Below are 15,729 nucleotides of genomic sequence, written 5' to 3'. Positions count from 1 at the left end.
TTCAAGGCATTGACTGTTTCACAGAATGCCTATGTCCATATATAATCCCTTTACTCTAATGCCTTGGGACACTAACCACTCCCCATAGTATGAGCTCTGTGAAGGAATGCGCTCTATTACGTGCTGTATTTTATTCTTTCATGCTGTGCAAAGCAGTGACTACACATTTTGATGATAGCGGCTTGTAGGGTACTCCAATTTCTATTCTCTGAAGGTTGACATTTAGAGCACAGTTTACTTTTACTCCTTACCTTTGTGTAGTGAAATTGCATTGGGTCGTCTGTGGAAAGAGAAACCATCAGGCCTTTCTCGTGGAAATCCAGCAGTGGATTCTTAGCATACTCCAGGAACAGGCTGTTGTTACTCAGGGGCGACATAGCAATGGGGATTTTGCAGAGAATGTACAGGTACTGCAGGACCGGACTCTATAAATGAAACACAGATAACTTTACATAATAGAAGGAACGCATAGGCACGGACCACCAAATGTAACCATTATCTCTTAATTTCCTTTTGGTTTTCTTTTTGCTTTTGAATATAATATTTTCAACGTTTTAACAACCAATTTAGTGAAATGACCTAAGATGGAATTTAAATTATAAGCGCATACATTACCCAGAGTTTGGATGGTGTTACTAATCCAAAACATGCAGCATGTTATAATGTTGTCATCATGGTCTTGCACCCTCTTAATTGAATTTTTCTATAGCCCACTGTAGTCCAAGTACCAAGTTAAACACCAAAGCCAAATCCCTTTTTATTTTTTTACCTAAGTTACATTTAATATGTTCAAAAAGGGATCTGCTGCTGGAAATTCCCTTATTCTATTCTATTTTTCAGAGTTAGGATCGACAGACATTTTAGCTGGCAGATCAGCCTAAACTCTGTCACAATGGCAGATTGCCCTTTGGAGTAAATCTACGACCAGGAGCACGAGAGAGAACCATAAGCCAGGTAATTCTCCTAAAAACATCAAAAGTGAATGCTAGGGTGTCAAAGGAAAGGCTATCACCAATATCTAATGGTGACCAATGGGAAGAGGATTCTCCACTGCGTTTTGCACGAGTGCCATTCATGCTTCAGCGGATCCTCCACCTGGTAGACAATGCTAAGCATTACGCTTAGTGAAGAGCGAGTGTCTGTATACATTTATTATTTTCCTAGATATTCGAAGTATACTCAATATGTGAATTCCCGAAAATGTGTAAATTTATGAAAACCATTGGCATAAGTGAGAAAGAATCTTTTTACTTCAGTATCGAAAAAAAACTTAGGCAGATTGCAGAACCAGTGACTCTGGGGCACATGCATCAACCTATTTAGGAAGTGCAAACGGTGCGAATCGGTAAATTCGGCCGTTTGCGCTTCCTAAATACGTTTTTGGGATGCATCAAACACTTTTTCAGAATTCGCATTTTTTTGCATTTCTTAAAAATGCGAATGCATTTAAGGAATCGCATTTGTGCGATTCCTTAAATGCAATGCATCAATTTTAAAAAAAATGCGAATGTTGAAATTGGAAGTGCAAATTAACACGAGGTTGACCCTCGTGTTAATTTGCGAAAATCTTTCAAAATGTAAAAAAATGCATTTTTTACACTGTCATGTTACAGACACACATGTCCTTAGGAGATGTGTATTTGAAACATGCACTTTGAAATACATTTCAGGGGTGCAGGGGGGGTCCTTTGGACCCCCCCTTGCACCCTTGGAATGCATCAACAAATTGCGAATTTGTAAATGCCTTTCCATTGACTCCTATGGGCCTTTCGGCCCATAGGAATCAATGGGATTTGCGAAAAAGCTGTTAGGAATTCAGTATTTATTTGCGATTCGGTAAAAATTGCGATTTTTACCGAATCACAAATAAATACCGAAAATAATGATGCATAGCATTTTGCAATTCTTAATTTGCGATTCGGTAATTTTCGCAAATTAAGAAATGCAAAATGTATGAATGATGCATGTGCCCCTCTGTCCCCTCAATAATATCAGATAAATGTTAGATTAAGGCTCTGAAGTCCCGATAGTGAATAGTGCGTAACTCGTTCATTTGTATTCCTGCACCCTGAAGTACCTCTGGTATATGCAGGTACTGGTAATTCCATTGGTGGGAATAAAAACTCATTACAAGTTAAACTCTGAGAAATGAGAATCGCAGAGTGTTTTTTTACTGCATGAAATTCCCCATCCGCTGCTCTTTTTCATCTGCTTATTTAACTTGTTTTTTAGCAGCTGTAGTGTGCAGGAGAAACAACAGAAAGAGTGGTTTTCACAAATAGCATCTTATTCAGATTCAGTTACTGTTCGAATCAGACATTACTGACCCCCTGTATGAGTGTCTAAGAAGTGAAAGTTATGCATTGAAAATCATTTAGGAATTGCGATTTCCTAATTGCGATTCTTACCAAATCCCAATTAGGAAATCGCAATGCATAATGTAAAAAAAATACAAGTTTTCCATAGAGATTTCTAATGAGTAGCAAATTGACCTACCTTGTGGATTTTTAATGCGGTAGGCCGCAATTTGCGACCCATTAGGATAGCCATCACAGGGATGCTGGTGTTAGCAGACCACTATTCCATGATTGCTTTTTAATAAAGCACTTTTTTTTTAATGCAACCCGTTTTCCTTAAAGCAAAATGGTATGCATTTAAAAAGATAAAATGAAACTCTAGAAGTTAACCCCCACATGCATCAATCTAGGATTTTGCATTTCTTAAATAGCGAAAATTAAGGAATCGCTATTTAGGAAATGCAAAATCCTATGCATCAAGAAATCCTAAAAGTTTTTAGGATTTCTTAATTTTCAGAAATTGTGATTCCTTAATTGCGAATCGCAATTAAGGAATGGCATTACATTGATTCCTATGGGCCTAGAGGCTCATAGGAATCAATGCCGTTTTGCATTTTTTTTTTTGCACTCGCAATTTGTTGATGCGTTGCAAGGGTGCACAGGGGGGTCCAAAGGACCCCCCCCTGCACCCCTGAAATGTATTTTCAAGTGCATGTTTCACACACACATGTCCTAAGGACATGTGTGTCTGTAACATGCAAGTTTAAAAAATGCATTTTTTTGCTTTTTTATAAATTTTCGCAAATTAACACGAGGGTCAACCTCGTGTTAATTTGCACTTCCGATTTCAAAATTCGCAATTTTTAAAAAAATTATGCATTGCAATTAAGGAATCGCACAAATGCGATTCCTTAATTGCATTTGCATTTTTAAGAAATGCAAAAAATAGCGAAATATGGCACTCTGTTTGATGCATCCCAAAAACGTATTTAGGAAGTGCAAACGGCCGAATTTACCGATTCGCACCGTTTGCACTTCCTAAATAGGTTGATGCATGTGGGGGTTGATTTCTTATATTCTCAAAGGGCAAAATGTGCCTTTGTGAACCCCTTCCCATTTGCGAATGGTTACCACTACCTTTTAGTAACCGGTAACAAACAAATGTTTTGCTATAGTATTTCTATTGCAATACATTCGCATATAGCACTGCAATTCAGTATTTGGAAGGAACATCCTAAAGATGCCCCTTTTTACCGAGTCGCTAAACCAAAATGTAATTCTGTAACAACCTACTGAATCGTAATTTGACATATGTACATCGAGCCTTTTCCACCTGCAAAAATGGTTTGTACATATGGCCCTTAGTGTTAACAGATTGCTGGAATGTTGAGAACTCCACTGAAGACATTGGAGGGCCTAAGAGTTACAGGCAAGAGTATATAATGGGAAAGAGAGCATTTAACAACACCTGAGGCAGATGGGCTATAATGCTACTAGAACTTTCTACCAGCTGCAGGGCAGAGGTTTCTAAATTAAACAGGAAGATACAGAAAGGCAAACATTGGAAAGTTGGACAAGACAGTTTGTACCAGTCAATATTTGCTTTATGCCCCGCCATTGCCTTTAATAGAGCATCCAAAGTTGCAATGTTTTAATGCAGGTTTGTCTAGGGGTTCCTTTGGTCGTCTCTGGTTATTGTCAAGAGTAGCATGTCAATTTCCAGGGAATATTTGTGAGTCACTATGTTCAAATGTACCCCTGATCAATAATAACATTTAAAACCTTAAACTTCACACCACATTTAAAATAAAATGATGGAAATGTAATAAGGAAAAGGAAAGGGGGAAGGTGGGGCTCAAAATAGTAAGAAGCAGAAGTGGCTTGGACCATAAGTGCTGAATCAAGGCATATTGCCTATTGAGGAAGTCAGAACCCCCTTCAGAGGGCCACTGGGCACGCAGGGGCTACTGGGCCCAACTGTGGTGGTTGAGGCCTTTTACTCCTGATGTTCGCGGCCCAACCCACCATGAGTCCGACACATTGGGCCAAGTACCGCTTCTGCACTTGACTCTCAGCTGTATCTTTGGTTGAGCAGTCAAGGCTTCCTCTGGGAAAGGATGTAAATACAAGTCAAAAACACGACTTGTAACTCAAAGTGCAAGCCGTACGGACAATAAATCAATGTCCAGTAAGATACTTAATTTTACAGAAAAAAGTAGCATTTTTCTTTCTAACTCTATACATGAAAAGGTAGAAGACATTCAGAAGCAAGAATGCAATCCCCCATGAGGTCAAGGTTCTAGTAGTTATCAGGCGAACCCTTGTCCCACCATCCTTCGTGCAATGTGTTTGGGGTGATTCCACATTCACTTGTGACAGGCTCCAGGAAATACTCAAGAGTTCTCCCTTTGACTCTTTAGGAATTATTCAAAAGTGTCTATGGTACAGCAGAACCATTAGCAACAAGTCCCCTGGGGTCCAAAGGTCCAGTTCCAATCTTAACCGCTCCAGTGTTATGGAAGTGTTCAGCAGTGCAGTGAGTGCCATCTCCCCAGGCATTCACGAGTTCAGATCCTGTACAGCGAAGTGGGGGCAGCTCACAATGGATTCTGTAGCATCTGGTGGTGCAGTATTTCTCTGCCGAGCAGTGTTGACGATCTTTTCCATTGATTGAAGCAGCTTCTGCTCGATGAACACATAGATACGTTGCTCTTCCCCCTAGTGGAGATGAGGGGTTCTGGTGTGATCCTACGACTCCAGACCAGAGCTCCAAAGAGGGTACAACGTCCTCGGTGGCATCTTGATGAACCTCAGGGATTTCGTCAAGTGCAGATCCCAGCATGTGTGTTCCACCTGTTGGTCAAAACAGTATTTCTCAGAACCAGCCACGACCCAAACCTAAGGCCCCAGTGGTACTAGCAGCCCGTCTTGGCATACGGGGTTTCTGTAATAATCGTGATCTGGGTGCAGACACCCCTCACTGTTGTGGCCCCTTCCGAAATACAGGGTCACCCATTTCGGAAGTCACAAGTCCTGTGCTCCTGGCACAAAATCAGTTCACCAGGGATCCCCTCTGGCTTATGGGGTGTTTGCGGCATGGCATTACAGCATGGTGCTTCGCACACAGTATTTCCGATACAGCTCAGAAGAAGGTGGCCCTCTCCTGGCACACAAGGTTTGCAGATCTGACACTGCAGACAGGCAACAACCCAATCAGAGCACAGCCTCACACCTCGCTCGAGTAATCCTCATGCAAGTCTCTTCAATGGACCTCACTCTTTCTAATGCTTTCCTCTCCCTCACAGGGTACCCTGGTCTTGGCAAGCAGACAGGTGATAGTGCTCCAGGGCAGGTGATCTTGGTGTCCTGGTTGTTGTCCACCTCACCCAGCAGGTAGGCTAAAGGATTTGGCCCCCAGTCCTGGTCACAGGCATATGTCTAGTAGAGCTTCCCCTTTTAACACAGCCTGTCTGGCTGGTTGGCAAATGACAATTTTTGAAGACTCAACCTTTCCTTCTTATAGTCCTTTCCCATACATCAAATGTGATTTAGGGCCTGAGTCTTTGAAGTTTTTTGTTGGGGTTCTGCTTATTTTGAAGTGAACCCTTCTCTCTTTCTTTAATCCTCATTATATATGTCTATCACAGCAGGCAGAAGCCCAGAAGCTGAACTTTTTAAAGGTGAGTGAACCTATAGGCCTCACTCCAATGACACAGGGTGAAAAAAATCCTGTTCACTACTAACAATCATTACATGGTAGGCTACCCCCACATCGCTCGTACTGCTTATATCCTGATGAAGGCAGTAGCCTTCTACCACTATGAGGGTAGCGCTCTGGGTGCCCCTCCCTGTTCAACAACTGCAATGAGATAGGCCTATGTCATGGAACACACGCATGACCAGTGTTCGCCTATGACAAGAAACTCAGCATTAGGGTTCCAGACACGGAACAGTTGAGCACTCAGGCCAGGAGTACACGTCTTTACCATGCAGAAGGTATCAAGAGCGTGTACAGAGTTCCCCCCCATGCAGAAGACTTTTCCATTCCAACAGAGGTGATGTAAAAGCCATATGCGGGTCACGTCAACAGATGGTTTGGACTACAGACTCGAAGAAGACAATCTGTGGGGCTCAAAGTTGTTTAGGCATATGCTGCAAGTTTAGGCAGCAGTGGTCCATAGTTTGAAATGGTAAAACCAGTATTACTAGAACCCTGTCCTTCTGCAGAATTGGACTTAGTATCGTTTATCAGTGGTCTGCAGTCTCTCTATGATTTCAGTACCTTTGCGCGATTATAACCCAAGGTTTCCCAAAGAAAAAGGTCTTTAAGTAGGCAGTCTTCCCAACAGAAAAGTGTCTAAATATTCCTGTCGGACAGGTCATTAAATTGCTGAAAGAAAGTCAGAGTGGGTAACAATTATTTCAATGTTCCCCTGGCATGCAGTAGAAGGAATGCAAAGTTATACAAACTAAGGGAGGAAAGCGGATGCCATTTTTATCAGAATGTCAAAAGATTAGTTTAGTCCGTTAGTGAAATTTAGCTGGGAAACTGGCTAAGCTCCAATGAGACGGAAGCAAGTTCCAGTCTTTGGTAGGTATAATGGAAAAGTGCAACCACCTATGCGTGCCTTCTGAAACCTTGAAGCTTCCAAGTAGTTGCAGATTTGGAAACAACTACCCCAAGCACATGTGCAGAGTGAGGTGGGACTTCATGTTGTTAGTACAGGAGTACAGAGCCTTGTGTCAGAGGCGCCAGGCTTTAAAGACACCATATTTTTGGAATCAGTAGTCAATGTAAAGACTTCAGGTGACTGGAAATCCATTGGCACCTGTTCAATTCTATACTATGGTATGCAGCAGCATTGTGAATGTGTGGCAGTCTCGCCACAGTATGGGCCGGCAGGCTGTCATAGACATTACACCGTTTTAATCTGAAAGAAAGCCCAAGCACCTGGACAGATGTTTTCCTAAAATGTTCCTGTAAAATAGGAATTATCTGTTTGTTGACCTTCAGCATAAAAAAACAGGCCGAAGTTACTTTCTAAAAGTGTATAGTAATGGACAGCTGTGCATCATAAACAATGCTTAGATACAAGAAGCTATTGCAGGGTTTGAGGGGGATCTAAATATTTAGGTCAACAAACAATTGACTACACAAGTGTTTCCCAAAAATGACTAATTCTGTGTGTAGTGTGAGAATTCTTGTGTGCGTGTGTTGTTGCCGACATGCATTTATCATGTCTAGATCACCCATCGCCCTTTTTAGTATTTTACACGTGTGTGGGTGTCGCTCCTGCCATGTGTCTATCCTTTCTAGGTCGCCCATGGTCCTTTTTAGCATTTTTCTGATGCCCTGCTTATAGGCAGGTTAGGTGTGAGTCTATTTAGTAGGCTATTCAACACACAATCGCAGTCTCTTATCTATTGAACACCAAAGCCCAAATAGGGCAGGGCCAATCATACCACTGCCCCATAGAAGGACTGATCATCGGTGTTCGGGCGAAAAATTGTCAACTCCATCCATTATGATGATGGTGTAACAGAACATATCGACCTTCAAAATCTGTTTGCCCCAATACCACTTTGTATGGGTTCTTCCACACTCACCTAGCTAGTGAGCTGTAGCCAGCGTGATAAAGTCTACCCCTCCATTTTTATATGTAGCTTATCAGATTCCCCTGATAGCAGATGTGTGTCCTGCAGGCATGGAATCTGCACTCCCCATATATATATAAATATGCCCCCACTCTCACTCTTTTGGTGTAGTTGTTCAGACCCCAAAGATTCCAGGTGGCATTTTTATAGTGTCAGCCATTTGAGCGGTGTCTGCCTCTGTACACCCCCCTACATCTCCTCAATCCTACCTGTTGCCTAGTGTCTCCTTTAAGTCGGACATGTAACAACACAAACTATGAACTTTGGCCCACCCTGGCTCTTAGACTCGAGCACAAACAATCTTGATTGGTCAACCATCTCAGGTGTACCATGCTCAATCAATGATGTGCTAGGCAGTTGTAATCAAAACCATCAACTGATTAAGCTTTAAATATTCACAAACAGTTTTTGCTTTCTCCGACCCAGAGTTCACAGGGCTCCCACAAATGGAGGGGTCATGTGGGTTAGGCTCCTTTGTGATTTCCATCAGGGGTGCTTGGATTATATACTGTCCACAGTACCTTCTGTCCCGTTCCACCCAGCCGGATGTTTCACATCACCATCCCTTCACTTTGGTAGATCATCTAGTTCTCAGTTCTTGTTGACCTTTGTGCTGTCCTCCTCAGGTTGCACCTTTTGACTATTGGTGCAAACCCATTGTGTAGCTTCTTGATTGTTCGGTGGCTCTGGCCAGTCCTACTCTTGCTGTGGTACTGTACAGAAGTGTGACTTGACTTATTGCCATGTATCACTTTGAGCTGTGATGGTCCTGGGTGATGCCCCCAGAGGATGTGTCAGGGCTGGCATTTCCCGGGGCACATTCTATCAAGAAAAACTTGCAAAGTCCTTGTGGATTTGGCTTCACCATTATCCATTCCTCCAAGTATAATTCCAGACACTCACCCTCCATTCTCTCAGGTAGGCCCACTAGGTGAATGTTGTTCCAGTGGAAAGCACTTCAGTGTCCTCTGCTCGGACCTCTAGTGTGGTCGTTCTCTGGAATAGATGCTCCACTTTCTTGCATTATCCAGATAACTCTTGGCATGCCTCCTTTGTTTGTTTCTCCATTTATGTGACCATGATGGTCACTTCTTGGAGGTCTGCAGCCTTAGGATCCAGAGATGTTCACATTTCCTGAGTCACTTTCATGTTGTCCTGCAGTGTTAGATCGCAGGACTGTGAGCCTGATTCCTGTTCATCTGCTCCTGGAGGGGCGATTACTCCGGCATATTTGTCTATTTTTTTTGCATGGATGTTGGTTTTGGGGGGGGTTGTCTTTCACCATTGTGTGTTTTTGGTCAGCAGTGCTTCTCTGCCAGTTGCCTCAAATGAATGTGCCACTGTCCTCACCTGAACTCACTGTGTGATCCATGGTACGTTCTGCTGCTGTTTGGTCTCCAAGGTGGTAGGGCACTATGCTCCTGAAGGTGCTTGTTGCCTTCAGGGCCTCAATTATGTTATCGTGATTCATAAAAGTGCACTCTACAACTCCACATTCTATCACCAACCCCCAGCCACACCTTGCTTGCCGATGCTAAAAATGAATCAATCAGGGTTCTTATAGAGCGCAACTACTCACCTGTAAGGGTCTACATAAATATCGAGTTTTAAATATCGTGGGGACAGAATATCGACATCAAGAATATCGGTGACCAGAATATAGACCTGAAGGTAAGAAATATAGTTTTTGTTAATATCAAAGTTAGTAATATCGATAGCAAAAATATCGATGTTAATAATATCAATGTTTATGTTTGTGTTATGTATTTTAGTATGTATTTTATATGTATGTGTTTCACATGTTTTGTTATGTTTTGTATTTTTTTAAATATATGTATTAAATGTTTAGAAGTTAGTAATTTTTTTTAAAGTAAATTTAGCATTTTAGCACGGTAGCGGGTTGTGGGTTTATAGGGAAATAGGGTGGGAAGTAATTTAATTCTAGTAAATTAAATCATTATTTTTAGAAATATTACTTATTTTTAATTACATTTTGCATTTTAGTTCCGCAGCGGGTTGTGGGTTTAAAGGGGAATAGGGTGGAAAGTAGTTTATTGTAATCAAGTATTGATTAATTTTTTATTTATTGGGATTCATAATTAATTTATTGTTAATTATTTATTAATTGGTAATCATTTTTTATTAATTGATTAATTGATCATTATATTAATTGTGTTGATTTTTTATTGGAGCGGGTTGTGGATTTATAGGGGAATAAGGTGAGAAGTAATTTATTATAATTAAGTAATTATTCATTATTATTTATCGGTATTGATAATTAATTTATTGTCAATTAATGATTAATTGGTCATTAATTTTTATTACTTTTTATTTATTGGTATTGATAATTAATTTATTGTTAAATAAATATTAATTGGTAATTAATTTTTATTAATTGACTAATTGATCAATATATTGGGTTACATTTTATGCGGAGTGGGTCGGGAGTTCATTGGGCAATAGGGTGAGAAGTAATTGAATGTTAATAAAGTAATTATTAATTGTATTTTTTATTTGTATTTATAAATACTTTATTGTTAATTTATTATTAATTCATTATTTAATTAAAAAATAATTAATTAATAAGTATGTTATTTTTAACCCCTACGCTATCCAACACTTTCCCTACTGTTGCATACTCTGGAGTGGGAATAGTAATTTTTACCCCTACACTATCTAACACTTTCCCTACTGTTGCACTCTCTGGAGTTGCAATAGTAATTTTTACCCCTACGCTATCCAACACTTTCCCTACTGTTGCACTCTCTGGAGTTGCAATAGTAATTATAACCCCTACGCTATCCAACACTTTCCCTACTGTTGCACTCACTGGAGTGAGAATAGTAATTTTAACCTCTACGCTATCCAACACTTTCCCTACTGTTGCAATATTTGGAGTGGGAATAGAAATTGTAACCTCTTCACTATCCAACACTTTCCCTACTGTTGCACTCTGGAGTGGGAATAGTAATTTTTAAACCCCTACGCTATCAAACACTTTCCCTACTGTTGCACTCTCTGGAGTGAGAATAGTCATTTTACCCCTACACTAACCAACATCCACTATCCACTTTCCCTACTGTTGCACTCACTGGAGTAGGAATAGTCATTTTTACTCTTGCGCTAACTATTCCTGCTATTGGCATCCTCCAACGCCAGTCCTGCCAGAACCTTTGCAGTCCTACTGGTGGCCACAGTTCCCTCTGGCAGGTCACTGGCCTGCTCTTTGCTCCACAGTTCAGGAGGCAGGTGCGGTTCATCTCAACCATCCACAATCCCCATTCCATCCGCAGGCTCTGCCAACGCACTATCTTGAATTACCTGATTTCCGACCTACCACAAGGGTTAGCTTTCTCTGTTGCTGCTGCTTCAATTGAGGATCTTCGCCACGGGTCTGTAGCGCTCCACTTTTTTGCACTTGGAGGTGTCTGGATTGTAGATGGATGCTTAATTTAATCATGAATTCTCATAGCTCCTAGCCGCGCGTCTTCGTGCTATCACAGTTGGCCATGCCCCCAATTGCGGTTTCGATATTTGAACAAGTGCCTTTTCCAGTCCTTAAGCATCAAACCAGTAGCAAAAGAACTCTTGTGTGAAGTCAAAACAGGGACAATGGAGGGAGCAAGAGTTTTTATCATCTTCATTAGACAGGCACTTGGGGTAGCCAGAGGAATTAGAACTTACTAATGGATAAACTCTGATTATGGAAAGCAAGAACAAAAAGAGAAAGGGTGCATTTGCTGACATTTCCTGTGTGCTTTTTAGGTCTGACACAGAGGGTGTAAACCCTATGTAAAAGTTTAAAGTGAGGCAGATTGTTTCTGCTTCTGATAGCGAGTCCCCACAATTGGGGGTGAATATTACCCACTGTGCATCTGTAATCACCTGGTTTAGGTCTACATCACATTGTTCCTTTCTCTCAAGACATCGCTCATCTTCATAGACAGCATCGGTCTTTATGAGCATGAGACCAGATGGCTAGTCTGGTGGTTATTTAGTAGCAAAGTAGCCAGTGGGCTCGTCCCACATAAAAAGGATGGTCACTTGCTCAGAAGTGTACTTCGTAGTTGATAACTCTAAAAGATATCCACATTTTCCTTTCTTTTTTTTTGTAGAGGCTTACATTTTCCCGCAGAGACGACATACCAAGGACAAGTAACTTCAGCCTAGACAGTTGATGAGATACCTTGAACCCAATCACAAGAGGCAAAGAAGGGTTATTTGCCGTTGGCTGGAGCAGAAAATACAATTATTTGTGGCGTGCCATTTTTTCTAACAGTGGTCAATTTGATTGTGCACTGCTTTATAGTTTCTGTTGAGATAATCAAAGATACTGTGCTCCTGGGAAGCACTCCCTGCACAGGAGTGTAATAGTCTGATACCTTAGTCGCAAACCCACTGATTGTGGGGTATCTCTCTGGGCACAGATTAATGTGCTGTAAACACCAGCTAAATATTCAATAAACAGTCCTTTTCAAATTTTCTGGTTTTGTCGTATCATGTTTTAATGTGTTCGTTCTCACACATTTATTCCATTGTGTTCACAAATGGCACTACATGTCCCATAAAGCTTTATTTATATTTCAAGTGATTTGAATCCTCACTTCCCCTCATGCATTTCGGCATAATGCCTTCCTCAGGGAGTATCTGTGAAAGGTGAAAAGGGGATGTAAGTTTTAAATGCTGGGTTTGCCACCCGAAAAAAATATATCCACGACTTCATTGTGAGTTAGAAGGCGGAAGTATGCTGTGTCAGCAGTGTCACGTTCATTAAATAATGTTGCCTTATTGTGTTAAACATTCAGACTAAAGTGTTTTAGAAATAACATTAATTCGTGCTGTGGAATTGATCCAAATGTTTCGTTAAAAACATTTGAGATGTTCTAATGAGGCTACATGCCTTTATGCAACGTGAAGATGTGGGGTTGTGTGGAGCATTGAGTACGTGCTGGCTCTACATGCATTTACCGATTGCACCGTTTTCGGCAACAAAATCTCGTGTGGAATTCTAGTGACCTTTAACAGCGGATTCAGTGCGCTGTGGTGACGTGTCACGGGGCAGTGGAGTGCCTATGCCTCTAATTTGGGCCTTACTCTTTTTAAATGAAGCACACGGACACTGTATCTGACTCTGGGCCTAAGACCCCGTACGGTCTTGCGCCCCCTTTATTTATACCCTCGTGCTCGCCCGCCCTCGGGGTGTGTATGCGTGCGTGCATGTGTGGATGGGTCGGTGGCTCCGTCATTACATCCCTCCAATCTTTCGGACACATAGTCCTAAATGTGATAAACCTTAGTCCTTGTTCAAACGCCAGGCACAGTCTTTCAGTATCTGACTTGAGGTCGGGTTCAGTCTGAGGCTGTACTTCTGACTTCAGGGATTTCCGCTTGCCTCCAACTCTCCAGGGTGCTCCACTAGGACATCTTGACCTTCTGTGGTGCTGCTGTGATTGGCAGGGGTCTCGAGCAACGTTCTTGGGGGTGTCGGAACCTCTTCACCTCGAAATTGAGGGGTTTCGACCACGATTAATCCTTCTCCGTGTTTGGCGTCTGGAGTTTGCTGTTCAGTCGTACTCGGCTCTCTTGGTACTCTCTTGAACCACGAGGTGTTCCGGGTGACTACTCGGGTGCCTCATGCCGCCGACACCATGGTGCCATGGACATTAATGACTTCCCACACCTCGGGTTCGTAAGGTGTACGGTATTTCCAGTTTGGGTACCGGTTTTTTAATATCACCTTGTCCCCTACTACAAGGGACATGGGTCTGGCCTTTCGCGTTTGGCTTGCTTTGTCGTTGGCTTGTCTTCTCCTATTCTGGGTGGCATTCCTGTCAAGTTCGGGGGGTCACCAGGATGGGTCTGTCGGTAAGGTATACAGTCTCTGGGGGCTTTTCGGAATAGCAGATGTGCGGGGGCACAACGGGTGGTGCAATGGGGTGTCTGGCGGTATGCGCTGAGGAACTGAGAGAGACATTCTTCTGCATCTTCCCCTTTTTCAAACCCGATTCGAAGAGCACGATTCAATGTCCGCATGAAGCGCTCAACTTCTCCATTTGCCTGAGGCCACTGTCGGGTGATTTTCCGATGTTTGACGCCCCTGGACTTCAGATAAACTTGAAAGTATTTGCCCTGAAACGGTGGCCCATTGTCCGACCGAATCTCCTCTTGTAGACCCATTATTGCGAATGTCCGATCGATTATTGTCTTGACATGCGAGAATGCCGTGGAAGGAACCACCTCCACTATGGGGAAATGGGAGTGTGAATCTATCAGCACAAGGGTGTTCCGGCCATCGGGGACCGATCCAAAATCAATACTCAATTTGGACCACGGCTCCTGGCAGGGTTCTTCCGTGATTACCGGGTGTGGCACTGGATCATTGCCTGTGATGGCGCACGAGTGACAGTTGCGCACTTCCTCCTCCACCATGGCATCCATCCCAGAAACCATACTTTGTTTCTCAGCCTAGCCTTGGTCTTGGACGCTCCCTGATGGCCTTGGTGCACCAGCCGAATAACTTCTTTTTGCAGGCTCATTGGGATCACCAGCAACGTGCCCCTTAGTACAACTCCATAGGGGCCTTCACTGAGCTCACTCTGAGCTCGCCAGACTTGTTGCCTAAAAGCTTGCTCCGCTGCTGTTAGTGAACTGACACCATCGAGAAAGTGTTTCCAGCTCCGATTGATCATCGTGTTCTTCACTTTCTTGAGACATTCGTCCCCCTCCATTGCTTTCCCTATGTCTTCCAACGTGAGGGCGAGGGGGCAGGCTTCCTGTGAGATCATCTGCACGAACTCTTCGACCTCCTCGGCCTCGTCCTGTATGGGAGCAAACGGGGCTGCACTCGGGTGTCGTGACAGGAAGTCAGCAGGATTATCTGCCCCGGGCCTGAAGTGTACCTCAAAACGATATGTTTGTAGCTGTACTGCCCACCTTTCAATCCAAGGAGGGGCGAACCTCGCAGTCTCGGCAAATAGTGGTACAAGCGGCTTGTTGTCTGTGATTACCCGGAACTCGTGTCCGTACAGGTATAAGTGGAAATGTTGACAGGCCCACTTTATCGCTAGTGCTTCGCGTTCGATCTGGGCATAGCTCATTTCTGTGGCAGTCAATGCCCTGCTGGCGTATGCCGTAGGTACCCACTCTCTTGACTCAGTCTCCTGTATGAGAATAGCTCCGAGGCCGACGGGGCTTGCGTCAACGACGACCTCCGTGCGTCTGTTCGGGCGAAAGTACGCCATTACCTTGTCATCAATGAGGGCACTTTTGACCGCTTGGAATGCCGCGTCCTCCTTCACCGACCACGCCCACTCTTGCCCAGCTTTGGTGAGGGCCCGCAGAGGTTCCGATAGGGACGCAAGGTTGGGGATGAACCAGCCACAGTAAGTTGCCATCCCCAGGAAGCTTCTGACCTCTGTCGCTGTTGTCGGCCCGGGTGCCGAGCGAATGGCCTCTGCCTTCTTTGGGTCTACACGTAGACCTTCCCTTGAGAATATGTACCCAAAGAAATCCACTGATTCCTGGTAAAAGGAGCACTTGGAGCGGTGCAGGGTGAGCCCACGATCAGCCAGGAACTGCAGAGTGGCCCTGAGGTGGATGTGATGTTCCTCGAGGGTCTTAGAGAAGACCAAAATATCATCGCTTAAGTTCATTACGCCTGGCAGCCCAGAGAGTGTCTCTCTTATAGCGTTCTGGAACACTTCCGCCGTGGAAGATACCCCGAAGCTAAGTCTCTTGTAACGGCGCAGGCCGACATGTGTTGAAAACGTGGTTATAT

The 15,729-nt window shown here is 43.2% G+C and overlaps 1 protein-coding gene across 1 annotated transcript in view; it reads right to left on the bottom strand.

Annotated features, from left to right (window-relative positions):
• The window catches only part of LOC144755449 (AMP deaminase 1-like), a 378,874-nt gene that overhangs the window by 68,637 nt on the left and 294,508 nt on the right, over positions 1-15,729 (bottom strand). The window contains exon 13 of the mRNA XM_078644387.1: positions 252-425. Within this exon, the coding sequence (XP_078500513.1) occupies positions 252-425 (174 nt within the window). The remainder of the gene's footprint in view (positions 1-251; positions 426-15,729) is intronic.

This window comes from Lissotriton helveticus, chromosome 5_1 (assembly GCF_964261635.1).
Source record: "Lissotriton helveticus chromosome 5_1, aLisHel1.1, whole genome shotgun sequence".
Taxonomy (NCBI): Eukaryota; Metazoa; Chordata; class Amphibia; order Caudata; family Salamandridae; genus Lissotriton; species Lissotriton helveticus.
The sequence above is the reverse complement of the archived record's forward strand: the minus strand, read 5'-3'. Positions and strand labels throughout refer to the sequence as shown.